Source organism: Hemitrygon akajei, unplaced genomic scaffold (genome assembly GCF_048418815.1).
Source record: "Hemitrygon akajei unplaced genomic scaffold, sHemAka1.3 Scf000033, whole genome shotgun sequence".
NCBI classification, from domain to species: domain Eukaryota; kingdom Metazoa; phylum Chordata; class Chondrichthyes; order Myliobatiformes; family Dasyatidae; genus Hemitrygon; species Hemitrygon akajei.
The window spans coordinates 15,256,624-15,278,071 of record NW_027331919.1 but is presented as its reverse complement, the minus strand read 5'-3'; the positions used below and the strand labels follow the sequence as shown (position 1 = coordinate 15,278,071).

General features: G+C 46.9%; 1 protein-coding gene across 1 annotated transcript; it reads right to left on the bottom strand.

Moving 5' to 3' along the window:
• Window positions 1-1,354: 1,354 nt before the first annotated feature.
• Window positions 1,355-18,786, bottom strand: LOC140719923 (snaclec bitiscetin subunit beta-like). The gene is made up of 6 exons (XM_073034846.1): window positions 18,693-18,786; window positions 7,231-7,398; window positions 4,114-4,256; window positions 3,605-3,669; window positions 2,136-2,321; window positions 1,355-1,488 (listed from the first exon to the last, which is right to left on the bottom strand). The coding sequence occupies exons 2-5, from the start codon at window positions 7,331-7,333 to the stop codon at window positions 2,141-2,143; spliced, it is 492 nt and encodes a 163-aa protein (XP_072890947.1). The 5' UTR covers window positions 7,334-7,398; window positions 18,693-18,786; the 3' UTR covers window positions 1,355-1,488; window positions 2,136-2,140.
• Between the last annotated feature and the right edge of the window lie 2,662 nt (window positions 18,787-21,448).

Sequence of the window (21,448 nt, the reverse complement as noted above, 5' to 3'; positions counted from 1 at the left end):
ACATTCACCGTTCAGATATTGTTTCGTTCAGCTGCAACTTCCCAGCTCAAAACCCGCACAATCGCATCACACACTACCCAAGTCGATAGGAGAGCTAAACCCCCTCCGTCCTCCACTCTCCCCTCTCAGCAATTCCTAGCGCTCCGCCATCCCAGTCGTCTGGAATTCTGTCCCGGATACTGTGAGCGCGCGTGACAGGATGTGGATTATTCAGCGCGCACGTGCTCCCAGTTTCAATCACCGACTCCAAATCCCGGGCTGGTGTCCGTCCCTCTGCAACGGGATGAGAAACTCCCTCATCCGGAAACCACAGTCGGTAGCAACGTTACCGAGCGACAGGTTGTGCTGAGGAAGCAGGGGGGCTGCAGAAGAGCTCAGAGAGATTAGGATAATGGGAATAGACGCGGCTGAATGAATACAGTGCTGGGAATCGTATGGTCATTCAAAAAAAAAATCGTAGAATATTTTCTAAATGTTTTCTGAAGGGAGGGATTTTTTTTTTTTAACCCAGGCAGCCTGTTCATATTCTATACCTTCACAGAATGGTCTGGGTCAATTTTGAACCGGCCCAAGAATCCCCTCATAACATGTGTCTATACAAAGTTTGAACCGCAGATCTATTTCGTATGTATAAATAGCCTATCTGACGTTAATAAATGGGTGATGAATATGTAATTAATTTTCCAGAGATCTAAAATCCATTTCAATAGATACGGGTCAAATCCGACCCGAAGCAGCCTCAATGTACAAACATTTGTAGCACCTGTACAAAAGTATAAACCTTCAGGGTGTTTTTACTGTTGTCAAATGTCAAAACGGGTCAAACATGACCGGCACTGTGTGTAAGGGTTAAAAACAGTCTGCGGTGCAGAGGGATTTGGGAGACTTCGTGCAGCTTCCCAGAAGTTTAACCTGCAGCTTGAGCCGGTGGTGATGAAGGCAAATGCGATGACAGCATTCATTTCGAGAGGACTGGAACGTCAAAGCAAGGACGTCATTCTCAGGCTTAATACGTCACTGTTGAGGTCACATTTTGAGTTTTGTGGACAGGTCTCGATCGCTTATCTCACAGGGGATGTGAGACATTGGAGAGGGTTCACAGGAATGATAACGGGATTGGACGTGGTATTACAGGGGGAGTATTTGACAGCTCCGGGAGACAGAACACCCACACACAGCGATTCAGGAACCGCTTCTTCCCCTGCCCCATCACATCTTTCAATGCATCAGCAAGAAGTCGACATTTCTGCGGTGTTTATTAATATATCAAATTTACATTAATTGTACATCTTTGCTCCGTACTGATGCTTCAAAAGAACAAATTCCAGGGGTTATAAGCTTCAGATAAAAATTGAAATAGCGATTCCGGTGGAAAACATCCGATAGGGTGGACAGGGCACTTGGCACGCTGGTCTTTACCAGTCACACTGAGTACAGGAGGCGGGAGGTCACGTTCCCGTGGTACAAGACGTCGGTGAGGCCGCCCTGCTTTAGGAAAAATGTCAGTGAACTGGATTTATTGTACAGGGAGTTCTACTGGGATATTGCCGAAACTCGAAGGACTGATTTATGGTTGGAGGGAAGGAAGGTTGGGACTTTATTCACTGGAGCGTAGTTATAACCTTCACAGAGTTCCATAAACCCGGGAGGGGCACAGACAGTGGGAATGCGCACAGTCTTTCACTCAGGGTTGGGTTATCGAGCACCAGAGGGGACAGGATTGAGGTGAGAGTGAGTGGAAAGGAGAAAGAGAGAGAGAGAGATCAGGGAGACGGAGGGTATAGAGAGAACGGGGAGTGGAGGTAGAGAGTTCCTGAGGAGGGAAGGGGAGAGAGGTGTAAGAGGAGTGCAGAGGGAGCACAGAAAGTGCAGGCGGTGAATGTTCGAGGGAATAAGGGGAGCTGAGGGGTAGAGAGGAAGTAGAGGAAACTAGGAAGAGCGGTACGGCGGCAGTGGCGAGAACGAAGGGGATAGACGGCGAGAGGGGTTTGTCGGTGTCTGCTGGGGATAATATGATGGTGACAAAAGGAGGAGATGGAGTAGGACGGAGGGACAGAAAGGGTGGGGAGCGAATTTGAAAGGATTTAGGAGGGAGAGTGAAGGGGACAGAAGGAGGAGAAAATTGGGGTAGTCACTTGATTCATGTTGACTCCACTGGCTGTTGACAGAGACCCTGGATCTTTTCAGGAACGTCCGGGAACAAAGGTGCCGACCTCTCGCAGATGAAATTTCGATCACCAACACAAGTGTTACTCGTTCCGCACTGAATGCATTCGGGCGTTCCCGGGGACGCCTTGTACAGGAGACTCCAGCCCACAGTCCTAACCAGGAGGGTTAATAAATTTCAACAGAGACAAAACAGCTTCAGTGGAGGACCCGAGCCGAGACCGTCCCCAAGCTAATCCCATGAATTCGATCTCTCCTAATTGCCTGTGTGAGTCCCCAAACTCATCCCATTCAACCACTCTCCCCCCACGGCCCCGTGTCAGTACCCAGGCAGATACCACGGTCCCAATGTCTCCCCACAACACTGTGTCAGTCCCCAAACTAATCGTACAGACCCAATGTCTCCCCACAACCCCGTGTCCCCCAAAGTGATCCCACCGAAACGCTTTCTCACCACAGTCCCCTTTCAGTCCCCAAACTCATCCCACTCAACCACTCTCTCCCCACAGCCCCGTGCCGGTACCCAGAAAAATACCACGGTCCCAATGTCTCCCCACAATCCTGTGTCAGTTCCCAAACTAATCGTACTGACCCAATATCTCCCCACAGCCTTGTAGCCCCCAAACTAATCCCACCGAACCGCTTCCCCGCCACAGACCTCTTTCAGTCCCCATCCGAATCGAACAGGACCACCCTCCCCACTCTGATCTGTTTCAGTCCGCGAACAAACCCCCCTGTCCCACCGTCTCCCCACAGAACTATGGCTGTCCCGAAATGAATCCCACTGTTCCACACTCTTCCCTCAACCCTGTGTGGTTCCAGGTTCATCTCGTTGCCCCTTCCTCTACCCAGAGATTCTTGTCTGTCTCCTGACATATCCCAATACACCGCGCTCTCCCCATAGCCTCTGGTCCGCCTCCCGACTTATACCACTGGCACGCTCTCTCCCACATCCTTGCCTCAACTCGCAAACTAATTCCATTAACCCACTGTGTGTCTATCACCCTGTATCGGTCTCCAAACTAATCCAGTTGTCCTACTCTCGCCCCTCAGAACTATGTCGTTCACTAAACTAATCCCACTGTTGCTCCCTATCCTTACAGCCTGGCGAGTGTCTCCAAAATAATCCCACTGCACCGCGCTGTCCTCACCCACATCAGTCAGGACCGAAATAATCTCTGTCACTGATCTATCCAAACTGTCCTCTGGCAGTTTCCGAAAAATTCCCACTGCCGTGTCCATCCCCGACAGACACATATCGGCCCCAAAATGTTCCCATCGTGCCACCCTGCCCCCTACCCTCGTACAGTCTACAAACAAATTCCAATGCCCGTCGCTTTTCCCACGAAACTACTCAGTCCGTAAACGAATCCCATTTTCTTCCGTCAGGACTATCGCAATAACCAATCTTCACCCCACACATTAGTGATAATCTCACCCGTTTTCACATTTTTCAATCCAGTAAGCAAGTTTGTCGTCCAGAAGATTGTGGGATACAAAGCGCTGGGAAGTTAAATTTACTTGATTAATGCCCAGAATCGAAAAATATGTACTGAGCTTCTCTCAGCTGATTACAAAAGAAATCTGGGATGGGTCTGTCTGGAAGGAGCTTCACTCTGTGTCTGACCCCGGGAGTGTGTGATGGGACGGTGTGGAGGGAGATTCACTCTGTGTCTGACCCCGGGAGTGTGTGATGGGACGGTGTGGAGCGAGAATCACTCTGTGTCTGACCCCGGGAGTGTGTGATGGCACGGAGAGGAGGGAGCTTAACTCAGTGTCTGACCCCGGGAGTTTGCGATGGGACGGTGTGGACCGAGATTCACTCTGTGTCTGACCCCGGGAGTGTGAGATGGGACGGTGTGGAGGGAGATTCACTCTGTGTCTGACCCCGGGAGTGTGCGATGATTCCTGTCTTACTGTGGGATCTTCTCGTGCTGTGGCACATACCGCTTCGTCCCTTGAATTGATTTCCATCAGCCTTGAATATAGGTTTGAACATTCTTGCTTCGCATTTTGGAAAGATGTATGAAACGTGGATACGTGATAACACCGGTCTTTATTTGTGACCCAGTCCTTGGAACACGTTTGCTCTGGAAATGAGGAAGAAGAAACAGTGAGACACAGAGTGAATCTCCCTTCAGACTTTCCTGTCTCACACACACCCGGGGTGACACACAGAGTGAAATTCCCTCCACGGGGTACCATCACGCACACCTGTGGTCAGGCACAGAGTGAATATCCCTCCACAACGTCTCATCGTAAATTCAAAAGGATCAGACACAGTGAATTTCTCTCCACACCGTCCATCGCACACTCCCGGGGTCAAGACCCAGGGTGAATAGAACATGGGACATAGAATAATACAGCACAGTAAATGCCGTGTGGCCCACAATGCTGTGCCGACACTTAAACCCTTCCTCCCATATATCCCCCTACCTTAAATTCCTCCATATACCTGTCTTGTAGTCTCTTAAACTTCTCTCTTAGATCTGTCTCCACTACTGACTCAGGCAGCGCATTCCACACACCAACCACTCTCTGAGTAAAAAACCTTCCTCTGATATCCCCCATGAACTTCCCACCCCTTACCTTAAAGCCATGTCCTCTTGTACTGATCAGTGGTGCCCTGCAGAATAGGCGCAGGCTATCCACTCTATACATTCCTCTTAATATCTTATACACCTCCGACATGTCTCCTCTCATCCTCCTTCTCTCTTTGTAAGGCCCTAGTTCCCTTAATTTCTGATCATAATCCATAATCTCTAAACCAGGCAGCATCCTGGTAAATCTCCTCTGTACCCTTACCAATGCTTCCGCATCCTTCCTATAGTGAGGCGACCAGAACTGGACACAGTACTCCAAGTATGGCCTAAACAGACTTTTCCAGAGCAGCATCATTACCTGGCGACTCTTAAACATAGAACATAGAATAGTACAGAACATTACAGGTCCTTCGGCCCACAATGTTATGCCGACCCTCAAACCTTACATTCCATATAACCCCCTATCTTAAATTCCTCCATATACTTGTCTCGTAGTTTATTAAACTTCACTGGTGTATCTGCCTCCACCACTGACTCAGGCAGTGCATTCCACGCACCATCCACTCTCTGAGTGAAATACCTTCCTCTAATATCCCCGGTGAACATTCTTCCCCTTACCGTAAATCCATGTCATCATGTGTTGAACAGTGGTGCCCTGGGAAAGAGGCGCTGGCTGTCCACTCTATCTATTCCACTTAATATCTTGTATACCTCTATCATGTCTCCTCTCCAGGCATGCGTCAACGTTCCCTGTGTCAGACACACGCATAACCAAAAACCCAAAACCTCTCACCCACCCCCCATTCCCGCCATAGCTACTCATCACACGCGCACTGTGTCAAACACAGATTCCAATCGTACATACACGAGGTGAGACACAGTTGGAATCTCTCTCTCCACGGACCCATCACACACTCCAGGCGTCAGACGTGGAGTGAAGCTCCGTCCTCACTGTCTTTTATAAACGCCCGGTGTCAGACGTGGAGTGAAGCTCCGTGCACGCTGCCTTTTATAAACGCCCGGGGTCAGACGTGGAGTGAAGCTCCGTGCACACTGCCTTTTATAAACGCCCGGTGTCAGACGTGGAGTGAAGCTCCGTGCACACTGACTTTTATAAACGCCCGGGGTCAGACGTGGAGTGAAGCTCCGTGCACACTGCCTTTTATAAACGCCCGGGGTCAGACGTGGAGTGATGCTCCGTACACACTGCCTTTTATAAACGCCCGGGGTCAGACGTGGAGTGAAGCTCCGTGCACACTGCCTTTTATAAACGCCCGGAGTCAGACGTGGAGTGAAGCTCCGTGCACACTGACTTTTATAAACGCCCGGAGTCAGACGTGGAGTGAAGCTTCCGTCTACATTGTCCCATTAAACACTCTCGGAGTCAGACACAGGCACTCATTCCAGCGGTCAGACGTGATGTGAAGTTTCTTGCACACCGTCCGGTCACACTCTTCCCGGGTCAGATTCTGTGTGTTACTCCTTGTACACCGCCCCTCACACTCTCCCGGGGTCAGACACAGAGTAAGGCTCCCTCAGCACCGCCCCTCACACACTCCCTGGATCAGAGAACAGAATTTAGATCCTCTGCAAAGTCTAATGACACACAGCTTGATCAGACACAATGTGAATCTCTCTCTCCACGGCCCCATTACACTCTTCAGCGGTCAGACACAGAAAGAAACTCCCTCAGAACACAGGACGAATATCAGAGTGAGAGTGATTCTCCATCGTCTGCTTCTCAACGCACCACATAGCAAATTTCAGACACAGAGGGAAGCTGCCTCCACACGACCCCATCTCACACTCCCTAGTATAGCACATTGTGAATCTCCATCCTTACGTCCCATCACGCATTTCCTGGCGGGTCATAGTGCCACACCCTCCGATGGCACACTCACGGGGTCAGACTCCCTCCACAATATCCAATGACACAATTCGTTTTCACATAAAGTAAACATCCATCTGCACTGTCCCATCACCACTCCTGGAATCAAACACAAACGCTCTCTCTCTGCGATCCCATCACACACTCCCGGATTCAGACACAGAGTGAATCTCCCTCCACACCATCCCGTCAAACACTCCTTGATTCAGAGTGAAAAGCTCTCTCCACCGTGCCATAACACACTTCAGGGGCCAGACATGGGGTGTATCTCTCTGGGCAGTGACCCATCAGACAATCCCGCTGTCACACACAGACTGAAGTTGGATCCATACTGTCCCATCAGACACTCCCAGAGTGAGACATAGCGTGAAGCTGTAATGTTACGTCTCACAATCCCGTGTTCAGACACAGAGTGAATCCACCTCCACAACGTCCCATCACACTCTCTGGGTTCAGTGACAGAGGGAAACTTCCTCCATGCAATCCCATCACGCTCGCCAGGTCAAACACAGAGTGAATCACCCTCCATACCATCTCTTCACACTCTCCCGATGTCAAGCACAGAGTGACGCTTCCTCTCTCCATGCCTGCCCTGTGATGAGGAGCGGGTGAAAGAGGGGGATGATGTCTTACCTCTTCTGCTGGTCAACAATTCACAGATTTGAGCCTTGGTTTCGTTGACAGATCTGTACTTCGTTTCCATCTCAGTGAACTGGTGACGGAGATCACTGTTCATTCGTTTAAGAACGGACAGATTAGAGTTTCGGTGACATGTTTCGTAAGACTGACGGATCTGTGATACTGAGAGAGATGGTGAAGGAAGTTTAGCGTTTACAGTGACACGTGAGTCAGCGTCACGCTACCGAACGGGTCACAGAGAGTGTTGTGTCAGTGTCACGGTGAAGGGTGACACAGTGAAGGATGTGCTAATGTCACAGTGAGAGGCGTCGGCGCCACGTTGACGGGCGTGTCTGTGTCGCGCTAGGGGGTATATCAATGTCCCAGTGAAGGTTTTGTTGTTTCCATGGGGGTCTGCGTCAGTATCGTGCGGGGCATGTCCGAGTTGCTGTGAGGAACGTGTGGGTGTCACTGTGATAGGAGTTTCTGTGCCCCGGCCAGAGTTGTGCTCGATCAGAATGAAGTGTATCTCGATGTCAAGACGAGGAAAATGTCAGGGTGAGGGGGCTTGTGGTGTCACGGTGGGTGGAGTGTCTGTGTCATGGTGCGGGGTTCGCTGGTTTCAGAGAGAGGGGTATGTCTGTGTCACGGTGAGAGATATGTCCTGGCCACGGTTTGTGTGAGAGGGTCACACTGAGGTGTGTGTTGGTATCACGGAGAGGACTATGTCGGTCTCATTGTGAATTTAGGTGTCTGTATCGCGGTAAGTAGTTTGCCTGTGTCAGGGTGAGGTGAGGGTAATTGCCTCAGTGAGCGGTGCATTGGTCTTATGTTGAGGAGCGATACTGTCACGGTATGGGGTATTACAGTGACGTCTGAGTCTTTTTCACGATGCGGTGCGGAGCGGATCACGTTGAGGAGCGTGATGATGTCACGGTGTACGCAACCTCAGCGTCACGGTGAAGAACGTGTCAGTGTCACTGTGAGATGTGTTTCGGTGTCGCCTTGAGGAGTTTATCAGTGACACGGTCAGGGGGATGTCGATGTTACTGAAGGGTTCCATGCGGTCAGTGTGACAGCCATGTGCGTGTCCAGGCGATGGTCGTGTCGGTGTCGCGGTTAGGAATGTATCTGTGTCTCTTTGAAGGTCGCGACCGTGCTACGGTAACGGCATTGTTGATGTTATGGTGAATGGCGTGTCGGTGTCAGGACGAGTCTTGATTGTGTTACGGTCAAGGCCGTGTTTTTATCACGGTCAGGGGTGCGTCCGTGTTATAGAAGATAGAGCATAGAATTGTACAGCACAGTACAGGCATTTCGGCCCACAATGTTATGCCGACCCGTAAACCCTGCCCCACATATAACTCCCCACATACCTGTCCAGCAGCCTCTTAAATTTCACTGATGAATTGCATCCACTACTGACTCAGGCACTGCATTCCACGTACGAACCATTGTCTGACTATTTTTTTTTTTTAAAAACTTCCTCAGATATCCCCATTCAACTTCCTACCCCTTACCTTAAAGCCAGGTTCTGTTGTTTTGAGCAGTGCTCCCTTGGGGAAGAGACGCTAGCTGTCCACTCTATCTATTCCTCTTAATATCTTGTATACCCCTATCATGTCTCCTCTCATCCTCCTTCTCTCCAAAGAGGAAAACCTTAGCTCCCTTAATCTCTGATCATAATGCATACTCTCTAAACCAGGCAGCATCCTGGTAAATCTCCCCTGTACACTTTCCAATGCTTCCACATCCTTCCTATAGTGTTGCGATCAGAACCGTGCACAGTACTCCAAGTGTGGCCTAACTTAAGTTTTATAGAGCTACACCATTACCTCACTTAAAGATGCTGTTGGCGAGAATGACCGACCAGGTGTGAGCCACGGTGGCAGGGCCTCTGTCACTGAGTCTGACCCTGTGGTGCAGAAGGGTGGGATGGAGAGGAGGAGAGCTGTCGTCATTGGAGACTCTATAGTCAGGGGAGCAGACAGGAGATTTTGTGGATGTGAGAAGGAAACCCGCATGGTTTGTTGCCTCCCGGGTGCCAGGGCCCAGGATGTCTCTGACCGGGTGCATGACATCCTGGTACGAGAGGGAAAGCAACCAGAAGTCGTGATACATGTTGGTACCAACGACATTGGCTGAAAGAGTGATGAGGTGCAGAAGTGTGAGTTTCGGGAACTAGACAGAAGGCTGAAGATCAGGACCTCAAGGGTGGCGTTCTCAGGATTGCTGCCAGTGCTACGTGATAGCGATGGTAAGAATTGGAGGAGACAGCAGTTGAATGCGTGGCTGCGGAGCTGGTGCAGGGTTTAAGATTTTTGGATCATTGGGATCTATTCTGCGGAAGTTAGGACGTGTGCAGATTGTATGGGTTGAACCGGAAATCGAGGTACAGCAATACCCTTGCAAGTATGTTTGCTAGCATGGTTCGCGAGGGTTTAGACTAATTTGCAAGGGGGATGGGACCCGGAGCGATACAGAAGTGAAAGAAGTGCATGGAGTAAAGCCAGATTTAAAATATAGAGAGGCATTGAGGAAAGAGAAGCCGAATAAAGGGTGTAAAGATAGTAACGTAGAAGGGCTAAAGTGTGTGTACTTCAATGCAAGAAGCATCAGGAACAAAGGTGATGAACTGAGAGCTTGGATACATACATGAAATTATGATGTAGTGGCCATTACGGAGACTTGGCTGGCACCAGGGCAGGAATGGATTCTCAATATTCCTGGACTCCAGTGTTTTAAAAGAGATAGAGAGGTGGGAAAGGGGCAGAGGGGTGGTATTACTGGTCAGGGATACTATTACAGCTACAGAAATGGTGGGTAATGTAGCCGGATCCTCTTTTGAGTCTGTATGGGTGGAAGTCAGGAAAAGGGAGGCAGTTACTGTACTGGGGGTATTCTACTGGTAGCAGCAGAGGTACAGAGGAGCAGATTAGAAGGCAGATTTTGAAAAGGTGCAAAAATAACAGGGTTGTTATCATAGGTGACTTTAACTTCCCTAATATTGATCGGCACGTGTTTAGATACAAGGGCTTAGATAGGGCAGAGTTTGTTTAGTGTGTCCAGGACGAATTACTGTCACACTATGCTAACATGCCGACTAGGGGGAATGCCATACTAGATCTAGTATTAGTTAACGAACCGGGTCAGATCACGGATCTCTCAGTGGGTGAGCATCTGGGCGACAGTGATCACCGCTCCCTGGCCTTTAGCAATATCATGGAAAAGGATAGAATCAGAGAGGACAGGAAAATGTTTAATTGGGGAAGGGGAAATTATGAGGCTATAAGGCTAGAACATGCGGGTGTGAATAGGGATGATGTTTTTGCAGGGAAATGTACTATGGATATCTTGCCGGACGTTAGGGATAAATTTGTCCCGGTGAAGAAGATAAAGAATGGTAGGGTGAAGGACCCATGGGTTATAAGTGAAGTGGAAAATCTAGTCAGGTGGAAGAAGGCAGCATACATGAGGTTTAGGAAGCAAGGATCAGATGGGTCTATTGAGGAATATAGGGTAGCAAGAAAGAAGCTTAAGAAGGTCTGAGAAGCGCAAGGAGGGGTCATGAGAAAGCTTTGGCGTGTAGGGTAAAGGAAAACCCCAAGGCTTTCTTCAATTATGTGAAGAACAAAAGGATGACAAGAGTAATGGGAGGACCAATTAGAGATAAAAGTGGGAAGATGTGCCTGGAGGCTGTGGAGGTGAGCGAGGTCCACAATGAATACTTCTCTTCGGTATTCATCAATGAGAGTGAATTTAATGACGGAAAGAACAATATGAGTGAGGTGGATGTTCTGGACCATATTTATATTAACGGAGAGGAGGTGTTGGAGTTGTTAAAATGCATTAGGACGGAAAAGTCCCCGGGGCCTGATGGAATACACCCCAGGCCGCTTCACGAGGCGAAGGAAGAGGCTAGGATCTTTCTGTCCTCGTTGTCCACGGGAATGGTACCGCAGAATTGGGGGGAGGCGAAAGTTGTCCTCTTGCTCGAAAAAGGTAGTCGGGATAGTCCGGGTAATTATAGACCAGTGAGCCTTACGTCGGTGGTGGGAAAGCTGTTGGAAAAGATTCTTTGACAGATGATCTATGGGAATTTAGAGAATAATGGTCTGATCAGGGACCGTCAGCATGGCTTTATGAGAGACAGATCGTGTCTAACAAGCCTGATAGATTTACCTGAGGAGTTGACCAAACTTACAGATGAGAGTAATGAAGTAGATATGATATAGATGGCGTTTAGTAAGACGTTTGCCAAGGTTCCACACTGTAGGCTAATTCATAAAATCAGAAGGCTTGGGATACAGGGACATTTGGCCAGGTGAATGCGTTATTTATTTTTTTCTGAAGAAAACAGAGGGTTGTGGTAGGGGAAGTACATTAGGATTGGAAGGTTGTGACCAGTGCTGTCCATCAAGGATCTGTTCTGGGACCTCTACTTTTCGTGATTTTCATTATCGACCTGGATGTGGGGGTAGAAGGGTGTGTTGGCAAGTTTGCAGACGACAAAAAGTTTGCTGATGTTGTAATATAGAGGATTGTGGAAAATTGCAGAGAGACATTGATTGGATGCAGAAGTTGGCTGAGAAGTGTCAGTTGGTGTTCAACCCGGAGAAGTGTGAGGTGATACACTTTGTAAGGACAACCTCCAAGGCAGTGTACAAAGTAAATGGCAGGACACAAGGTAGTGTGGAGGAGCAGAGGGATCTGGGTGTACATGTCCACAGATCCCTAAAATTTGCCTCACAGGTAGATAGGGTACTTAAGAAAGCGTATGGGGTATTAGCAATCAAAAGTCGAGGGATAGAGTTTAAGAGTTGTGAGACCATAGAACATAGAATAGTACAGCACATTATAGGCCCTTCAACCCACAATGCTGTGCCAACCCTCTAACGCTGCATCCGATATAAATTCCTCCATATACCTGTCTTGTAGTCTCTTAAACTTCTCTCTTAGATCTGCCTCCAACACTGACTCAGGCAGTGCATTCCACGCACCAAACACTCTCTGAGTGAAAAACCTTCCTCTAATATCCCCCTTGAACTGCCGTCTTCTTAACTTCGACAATCCCCTACACTATCTACAACACGACCAACCATTGTGTCGTCTGCAAACTTGCTAACCCACACTTCTATCATCATATCCAGGTCGTTAATAAAAATCACGGAAATTAAAGGTCCCAGACCAGATCCTTGTGGGACACCACTAGTTAAAAAGCTCCATTCTGAATGTACTTCCTCCACCACGACCGGTTGCCTTCTGCAGGAAAGTCAATTCTGAATCCACCCGGCCAAACCTCCCTGGATCCCATGCCTTCAGACTTTCCGAATACGCCTACCGTGTGGAACTTTGTCAAATGCCTTACTAAAATCCATGTGGATCACATCCACAGCAGTACTCTCATCTATATGCCTGGTCACCAACTCAAAGAAATCTATCAGGCTTGTTAGACACGATCTGTCCTTCACAAAGCCATGCTGACTGTCCCTGAACAGAATATGATTCTCCAAATTCCCATAGATCCTATCTCTAAGAATCTTTTCCAACAGCTTTCCCACCACAGACGTAAGGCTCACTTTCTATAATTAATATAATTATAGCTGTCCACACTAGCTATTCCTGTTAAAATCTTGTGCACCTCTATCATGTCTCCTCTCATCCTCCTTCTCTCGAGAGAGTAAAGCCCTAGCTCCCTTAATCTCTGATCATAATCCATACTCTATAAACCAGGCAGCATCCTGGTAAATCTCTGTATCCTTTCCAGTGCTTCCACATCCTTCCTATAGTGAGGTGACCAGAACTGGACACAGTACTCCAAGGGTGGCCTAAGCAGACCTTTATATCCCTACTACCCTATCCCTATCACTACTACCATTTTTGAACAAGGGGACAACATTCGCCTCCCTCCAATTCTCTGGTACCATTCCTGTGGAGAACGAGGACATAACGATCCTAACCAGAGGCTCAGCAATCTTTACCCTCACCTCGTGGAGCAGCCTGGGGAACATTCCGTCAGGCCCCTTTACTTACCCATTCTCATGAATTTTAACAACTCCAACACCTCATCTCAACTACAATCAACATGCTCCAGAACATCAACGTCCATCATATTGTCCTCACCGTCATCAAGTTCTCTCTCATTGGTGAATACCGAAGATAAGTATTCATTGAAGACCTCGCTCCCTTCCGCAATCTCCAGGCACAACTTTATCCCACCTTTATCTCTATTCGGTCCTTCCTTCACTCCTGTCTTCCTTTTATTCTTCACATAACGGAGGAATGCCTTACCCTACTCGCCCAGGCCTTCTCATGTCCGCTTCTGGCTCTCCTGAGACGCTCTTAAGCTCCTTTCTTGCTATCTTATATTTTTCAATAGACCCATCTGTTCCTTGCTTCCTAAACAACATGTATTCTGCCTTCTTCCACCTGCTAGATTTTCCACCTCACTTGTTAACCATGGTTGCTTCACCCTACCATTCTTTATCTTCCTCACCGAGACAAAGTTATCCCTAACATCCTGCAAGTGTTCCCTGAACATCGACCATATGTCCAGTGACTAGTGGTGTGCCACAGGGATCAGTGCTAGGTCCATTGTTATTTGTTATCTATATCAATGATCTGGAATTTTAAGTAGTAAATTGGATCAGCAAATGTGCTGATGATACAAAGATTGGAGGTGTAGTGGGCAGTGAGGAAGATTTTCAAAGCTTGCAGAGGTATTTGTACCAGCTGGTAAAATAGGCTGAAGAATGGCAGATGGAGTTTAATACAGACAAGAGTGAAGTATTGCACTTTAGAAGGACAAACCAAGGAGAACATGCAAGGTAAATCGTAGGGCACTGAAGAATGCAGTAAAACAGAGGGATCTGGGAATACAGATACAAAATTCCCTAAAAGTGCCGTCACAGGTAAATAGGGTAGTAACGAGACCTCTTGGTACATTGGCCTTTATAAATCAAAGTATTTAGTATAAGAATTGGAACGTTATGGTGAGGTTGTATAAGGCATTGGTGAGGAAGAATTTGGAGTATTGTGTGACGTTTCGGTCACCGAATTACTGGAAAGATATTAATAAGGTAAGAATGCTGAGAAGGTTTACATGGATGTTGCCGGGACTTGAGAAACTGAGTTACAAAGAAAGGTTGAATAGATTTGGCAAGGTTCTACACCGATGAGTTAGTTAGGAAGTTTCAATCGTTAGGTACTAATATTGAAGTAGTAAAATGTATTCAACAGTGGCTGGATGGGCGATGCCAGAGAGTAGTGGTGGATAAATGTTTGTCAGGTTGGAGGCCGGTGACCAGTGGTGTGCCTCATGGATCTGTACTGTGTACAATTTTATTTGTCATATACATAAATGATCTGGATGATGGAGTGGTAAATTGGATTAGTAAGTATGCAGATGATACTACGATAGGTGGCGTTGTGGAAGATGAAGTAGGTTTTCTATGCTTTCAGAGAGGTTTAGTCTAGTTAGAAGAGTGGGCTGAAAGGTGACAGATGGAGTTTAATGCTGATGAGAGAAGTGCTACATTTTGTTAGGACTAATCAAAATAGGACATATATGGTAAATGGTCGGCCATTGAAGAATGAAGTAGAACAGATGATCTGGGAATAGTGCTCCCAGAAGGTAGAATCTCAAGTAGATAGGGCGATAAAGAAAACTGCTAGTATGCTGTCCTTTATAAGTCAGAGCATTGAATATAGGAGTTGGGATGCATGTTTAAAAATATGCAGGGGATTGATAAGGCCATATTTGGAGTATTGTGTACAGTTCTGGTCACCGAATTATAAGAATGATATCAACAGAATAGAGAGAGTACAGAGAAGATTTACTATAATTTTACCTGGGTTTCAGCAACTAACTTAAAGAGAAAGGCTGAACAAGTTAGGACTTTATTCTTTGGAGCGTAGAAGGTTGAGTGTGAACTGGATTGAGGTATTTAAAATAATGAGGGGATAGATAGAGTTGACGTGGATAGGCTTTTCCATTGAGGTTAGGGGAGAAGCAAACAAAAACAGAGGACATGGGTTAAGGGTGAAGGGGAAAGATTAAAGTGAACATTGAGTGGGGGCAACTTCACACAGACAGTCGGTCGTCGAATGAGCTGCAGATGAGGTTGTAAATGGAGGCACACTTTTAAATCCTGGACAGGTACATGGATGAGAGCTGTACGGAGGGATATGGCCCAAGTGCAGGTCAGCGTGAATGGGCAGAAAAATGAAGGGTTTTGACTAGTGGTGTCCCAACAAGGTTCTGTTCTGGGACCTCTAATTTTCGTGATTTTTATCAACGACCTGGATATGGTGGTAGAAGGGTAGGTTTGCAATTTTTCAGACGACACAAAGGTTGGTGGATTTGTAGATAGAGTTGAGGATTGTCGAAGATTGCAGAGAAACATTGATAGGATGCAAGAGTGGTCTGAGAAGTGGCAGATGGAATTCAACCCGGAGAAGTGTGAGGTGGTTCACTTTGGAAGGACAAACTCCAAGACAGAGTACAAAGTAAACGGCAGGATACTTTGTAGTGTGGAGGAGCAGAGTGATCTGGGGGTACAAGTCCACAGATCCCTGAAAGGTGCTTCACAGTTATATAGGGTGGTTAAGAAAGCATATGGTGTGTCAGCTTTCATAAATCGAGGGATAGAGTTTAAGAGACACGATGTAATGATGCAGCTCGAAAAAAACACTGCTTAGGCCACAATTCGAGTACCGTGTCCAGTTCTGGTCACCTCACTATAGGAAAGACGTGAAGCATTGGAAGGGGTACAGAGGAGATTTACAAGGATGCTGTCTGGTTTAGAGAGTAGAGATTATGAACAGAGATTAAGGGAATTAGAGCTTTACTCTTTGGAGAGAAGGAGGATGAGAGGAGACATGATAGAGGTGTACAAGATATTAACAGGAATAGATAGAGTGGAATGTCAGCGTTTCTTCCCCAGGGCACCGCTGCTCAGTACAGGCGGACATGACTTTAAGGTAAGGGGAAGGAAGTTCAAGAGGGATATTAGAGGAAGGTTTTTCACTCAGAGAGTGGAATGCACTGCCTGAGTCAGTGGTGGAGGCAGATACACGAGAGAAGTTTAAGTGACTACTAGACAGGTATATGCTGGGGGGGGGGCGGGAGGTTATATGGGAGACAGGGTTTGAGGGTTGTTACAACATTGTCTGCCGAAGGGCCTGTAAAGTGCTGTACTATTCTGTTCTATGTTCTCACAACTTCTAGTCCGCGCCGAACGCTCACTCACACCTAGACCCACAGCCAAGAAGGGCCAAAAGACCCGTTTCTGTCCCGCAATGTTCTGTAGTTCTATGGTTCTATTCCATAGTTCATTTCCCTGCAAATTATTATCCCAATTCACACCCGCACATTTTAGCCTGATAGCCTCATATTTTCCCTTCTCCAATTAAATTTTTTTCTGTCCTCTCTGATTCTATCCTTTTCGATGATAATGCTGAATGTCAGGGAGCGGTGGTCACTGTCACCCAGATGTTCACCCACTGACAGCTCTGTGACCTGACCCGGTTAGTTAGCTAGTATTGGATCTAGTGTTACGTACCCGTGACACGTGACAGTGGTACCCTTGTCACGTGACTGGGGTTGAAGTTATACTGGACATGAGGTAACGGTGGAGTGATGTCATTTTCCCGCCAGTAGAGGTCATGTGACAGGTTTTTTCTACAGGGTATAAAAGGAAGACCCACCCTGTCAGGTGGGGCAGTTCGTGGCTGGATTTGCCAAGATGACTTCATGTTACTGTGTGATTTAATGTGATGACGCAGTTTAGTTAAAAATGAAGTTTTATATAATGCCTAAAGTTTAAAAGGTCAGAGCCAACGGTTTCTTTGCTAATGGAGAGTGAAGAGAAGAATCGATTTTCGATGGATTGACTTCAACCTTGTGTGATCCTCATTCGGAAGGATTTCGTTTACTATTCTCACGATAGTCTCTGCTGGAAAAAGCGGGAGATTGAGAATATTGTGGAAGGAAGGTCAGTCACTTTAAACTGTTATATTTAATAAAATTCGACGTGGGAGTTCGACGCTGGGAATCGAAGGACATCGACGTGGAAGAGAATTTACATCGCTTTAAAAAGTCTCTCCTTTTAAAAGTACCGTGAGCTTTTGAACTGTCGGCATATCGTTTTAAAGTCTGTTTTCTTTCGGCATATCTCATTAAAGACTTGAGTTCTTTTCAATACCGCTTTAAAGACTGTTTGGGACTGCAACGCTATTAAGGACTGTCTGAGCAGCTGCCAGCAGCTGAGCTCGGATCATTGTTTGGGTTTGTTTACTTTTGAAGGGGGTTTGTTATCAGTGTTTAATAAACGTGTTATTCGTTATAAAACCCTTCGTCTAACTCATCTATAATTATTGTTGTCTGAATACGTAACACTAGTAATGGCATTCCCCCAGTCGGCCTGTCAACACACCGTGCCAGGAATCCGTTCTGGACACACCTACCTAACTCTGCCCTGTCTAAACAATTGGAACTATGCAAATGCCAGTCAACTTTAGGGAAGTTAAAGTCATTCATGATATCCATACTCTTATTTTGGCACCTTTCGAAAATCTGCTTCCCAATCTGCTCCTCGCTATCTCTGCTGCTACCGAGGGCATATAGAATACTCCCAATAGAGTAGCTTCTTCCTTCCAGTTCCTGAATTCCACCCATACTGACTCAAAAGAGGATAGTGCTACATTACCCACCCTTTCTGCAGTTGACCAGTTATGCCACCCCTCCTCTTCTTCCAGGAACATTGAGAATCCATTATCGCCCTGGCGCCAGCCAAGTCTCCGTAATGACCAACTCATCATAATTCTATGTATGTATCCAAGCTCTCAGTTCATCACCTTTGTTCCTGATGCTTCTTGCATTGAAATACACGCACTTTTGCCCGTCTTCCTTACTACCTTTATACCCTTTGTTCTGCTACTCTTTCCACAACGCCTCTTTATACGTTCGATCTGGCTTTACTCCATGCACTCCTTATTCTGTTCTATCGCTCCGGCTCCCATTTTCTTTGCAAATTAGTTTAAACCCTCCCGAACCCTGACAGCAAACCGACCTGCAAGGATATTGCTCCCCCTCGAGTTCAGGTGCAACCCATTCAATCTGTACAGTTCCCACCTTCCTCAAAAGGGATCTCAATGATCCAAAAATATAAAACCCTGCCCACTGCACCAACCCCACAGCCACACATTGAACTGCCATCCCCTCCAGTTCTTACCATCACTATCACTTAACAGTGGCAGCAATCCAGAGAACACCACCCTTGAGGTCCTGTTCTTCAGCCTTCTGCCCAGTTCCAGAAACTCACAATTCAGGACCTCCTCCTACTTCCCTATGGTGAGTGGTTTTTAATCAGCGTACGGTAAGGGGGGTGTTGGTGTTACTGCAGTGTTTAACAATAACAATTTATTCCATTCTCATTACTTATGGTATGACTCCACTCGGAGCCCGTTCCACTCACCATGAATCGAGAGAGCGGCCACTGTCACGATGAGGGCGGATGTAACTAGACAGAGGAGGCAGATCAGACGGTACGGTCTATTTCCGATCTTCACTCTCGATCTTCACTCTTGCGCCGCTGCGGAGAGACCATACAACCATAAGACCAAAATATATATTTTATAAACCCATAGGAGCTACTTAATCACTAACTCAGTACCATAGTGACAGTAGTGATGACTTGCTGTTGACTGAAAAGCTGCAGTATGTAGATATTCAAAAATAGGATGTGCTGGTACTTTTGGAGAGCATCAAGTTGGATAAGTCGCTTGGAACGAAAGAAATGTACCGGAGGCGACTGTGGGAGGAGATTGCTGAGCCTCTGCCGATGATCTCTGCGTCATCAATAGGGACGGGAGAGGTTCCGGAGGATTGGAAGGTTGGGGATGTTGTTCCTTTATTCCACAAAGGGAGTAGAGATAGCGTAGGAATTTATAAATCAGTGATTCTTCCCTCAGTGGTTGGTAAGTTGATGGAGAAGAACCTGAGAGGCAAGAGTTATGAACGTTTGGAGAGGTATAAAATACTTAAGAGTATTCTGCATGGCTTTGTCAAGGCCGGGTCGGGCCATACGTGCCTGATTAAATTTCTGTGAGGATGTGGCTAAACACTTTGATGATGGAAGAACAGTCGATCTAGTGTATATGGATTTCAGCAAGGCTTTTGATAAGGTACCCCACGCAAGGCCTATTGAAAAAATAAGGAGGCATGGGATCCAATGGGATATAGCTTAGTGGATCCGGAACTGGCTTGCCTACGGAATGCAATTAATGGTTGTAGACAGATCATATTGTACATGGAGTTTCTCAGTAGAGTACCTCAGGGATCTGATCTGTGACCCTTATTCTTCGTGATTTTTATAAATGCTCTGGATGAGGAAGTGAAGGAATGGGTTAGTATGTTTGCTGATGACAAATAGTTTGGAGATGTTGTGGATAGTGTGGAGGGTTGTCAGTGGTTGCAGCGGGATATTGATAGAATGCAAAACAGGGCTGAGAAGTGGCAAATGGAGTTCAACCCAATTAGTGTGGTGGTTCATTTTGGTAGGTCAAATATGATGGGAGAATATAGTATTAATAGTAAGACTCTTAATAGTGTGAAGGATCAGAGGGATCTTGGGGTCCGAGTCCATACGACGCTCAAAGTAGCTGCGCAGGTTGACTCTGTGGTTAAGAAGCCATATGGTTTATTGGCCTTCATTAATCGTGAAATTGAATTTAAGAGCACAGAGGTAATGTTGCAGCTATATTGGAACTTGGTCAGGCCCCACGGAGTACTGTGCTCAGTTCTGGTCACCTCACTACAGGAGGGATGTGGAAGCCATAGAAAGGGTGCAGAAGAGATTTACAAGGATGTTGCCTGGGTTGGACAGCATGCCTTATGAGAATAGTTTGAGTGAACTCGGCCTTTTCTCCTTGCAGCGACGGAGGATAAGAGGAGACCTGATAGAGGTGTACAAGATCGTGTAGAGGTATTGGTCGTGTGGATAGTAAGAGTCTTTCGCCCAGGGCTGAAATGGTTACCTCAAGAGGACACATGTTTAAGGTGCTGGAGAATAGGTACAGACGAGATGTTAGGAGTAAGTTTTTTACTCAGAGAGTGGACAGTGCGTGGAATTGCCGGCCGGCAACTGCGGTGGAGCCGGATAAAATAGGATATTTTAAAGAGGCTTGTGTTGTGCTGTAGGTTTTCTATGTTTCTATGTTTCCATATTTCATAAGATATAGTAGCCGAAGTAGTCCATTTGGGCCATCGAGACTGCTCCGCTATTCAATCGTGGGCTGATCTAATTCTTTCAGGCATCCCCACTCCATTGCCTTCTGCCCAGACCCTCTGAAACGCTGGCTAATCAAGAGCGTATCTCTCTCTGCCTTAAATGCACCAAATGACTTGGCTTCCACATCTGCTCGTGGCAACAAATTCCACAGATTTCCACCCTCTGACTGAAATAATTTTTCCGCACCTAGGTTCTAAAAGGACGTCCTTCAATCCTGAAGTTGAGCCTCTTGTCCTAGAATCCCTTACCACTGGAAGGAACTTTTCCATATCTGGTCTGTTCAGGCCTTTCAGCATTCGGAATATTTCTATGAGATCCCCCCCCCCCCCATTCTCCTGAACCCCAGGGAATACAGACCAGGAGATGCTAGATGTTCCTCATACAGCAAAACTCTCATTCCTGGAATCATTCTCATGAATCTTCTCTGAACCCTCTCTGATGTCAGTATATATGAAGAACCCAAAACTGAACAGAATACCCTAAGTGTGTTCTCACGAGTGCGCTTTGGTTCCTCAACAAATTTCAAGTTGCTTGACTTGGCAAAGGCTGATAGGTGTCTGACGGATTCCAGAGATCAGTCAGATCTCCCCTGAGCCTCCTAGGCTCCAGAGGAAGCAACCCAGGTGTCCGAGCTCTCGTTGTAACACATGCCATCGAATCCCGGCAGAGTCCTGTTAAACCTCTTCGGAGTCTCCCCAACGCCCTGACATCCTTCCGATAATGGGGTGACCAGAACTGTATACAATACGCCTGATTCATCCCAGATGGTGATTTTTATAAAGTTGCAAAATAACTCCCTAACATTGGAATTCAATGCTCCGACTAATAAAGGCAAGCATACCATCGGACATGGCCAAGACCCTAAACAGCGCTGTAAAATAGAAACATAGAGAACCGGCCTTTCGGAGTACAATGCTGTGCCGAAATGTATTTACTTTAGA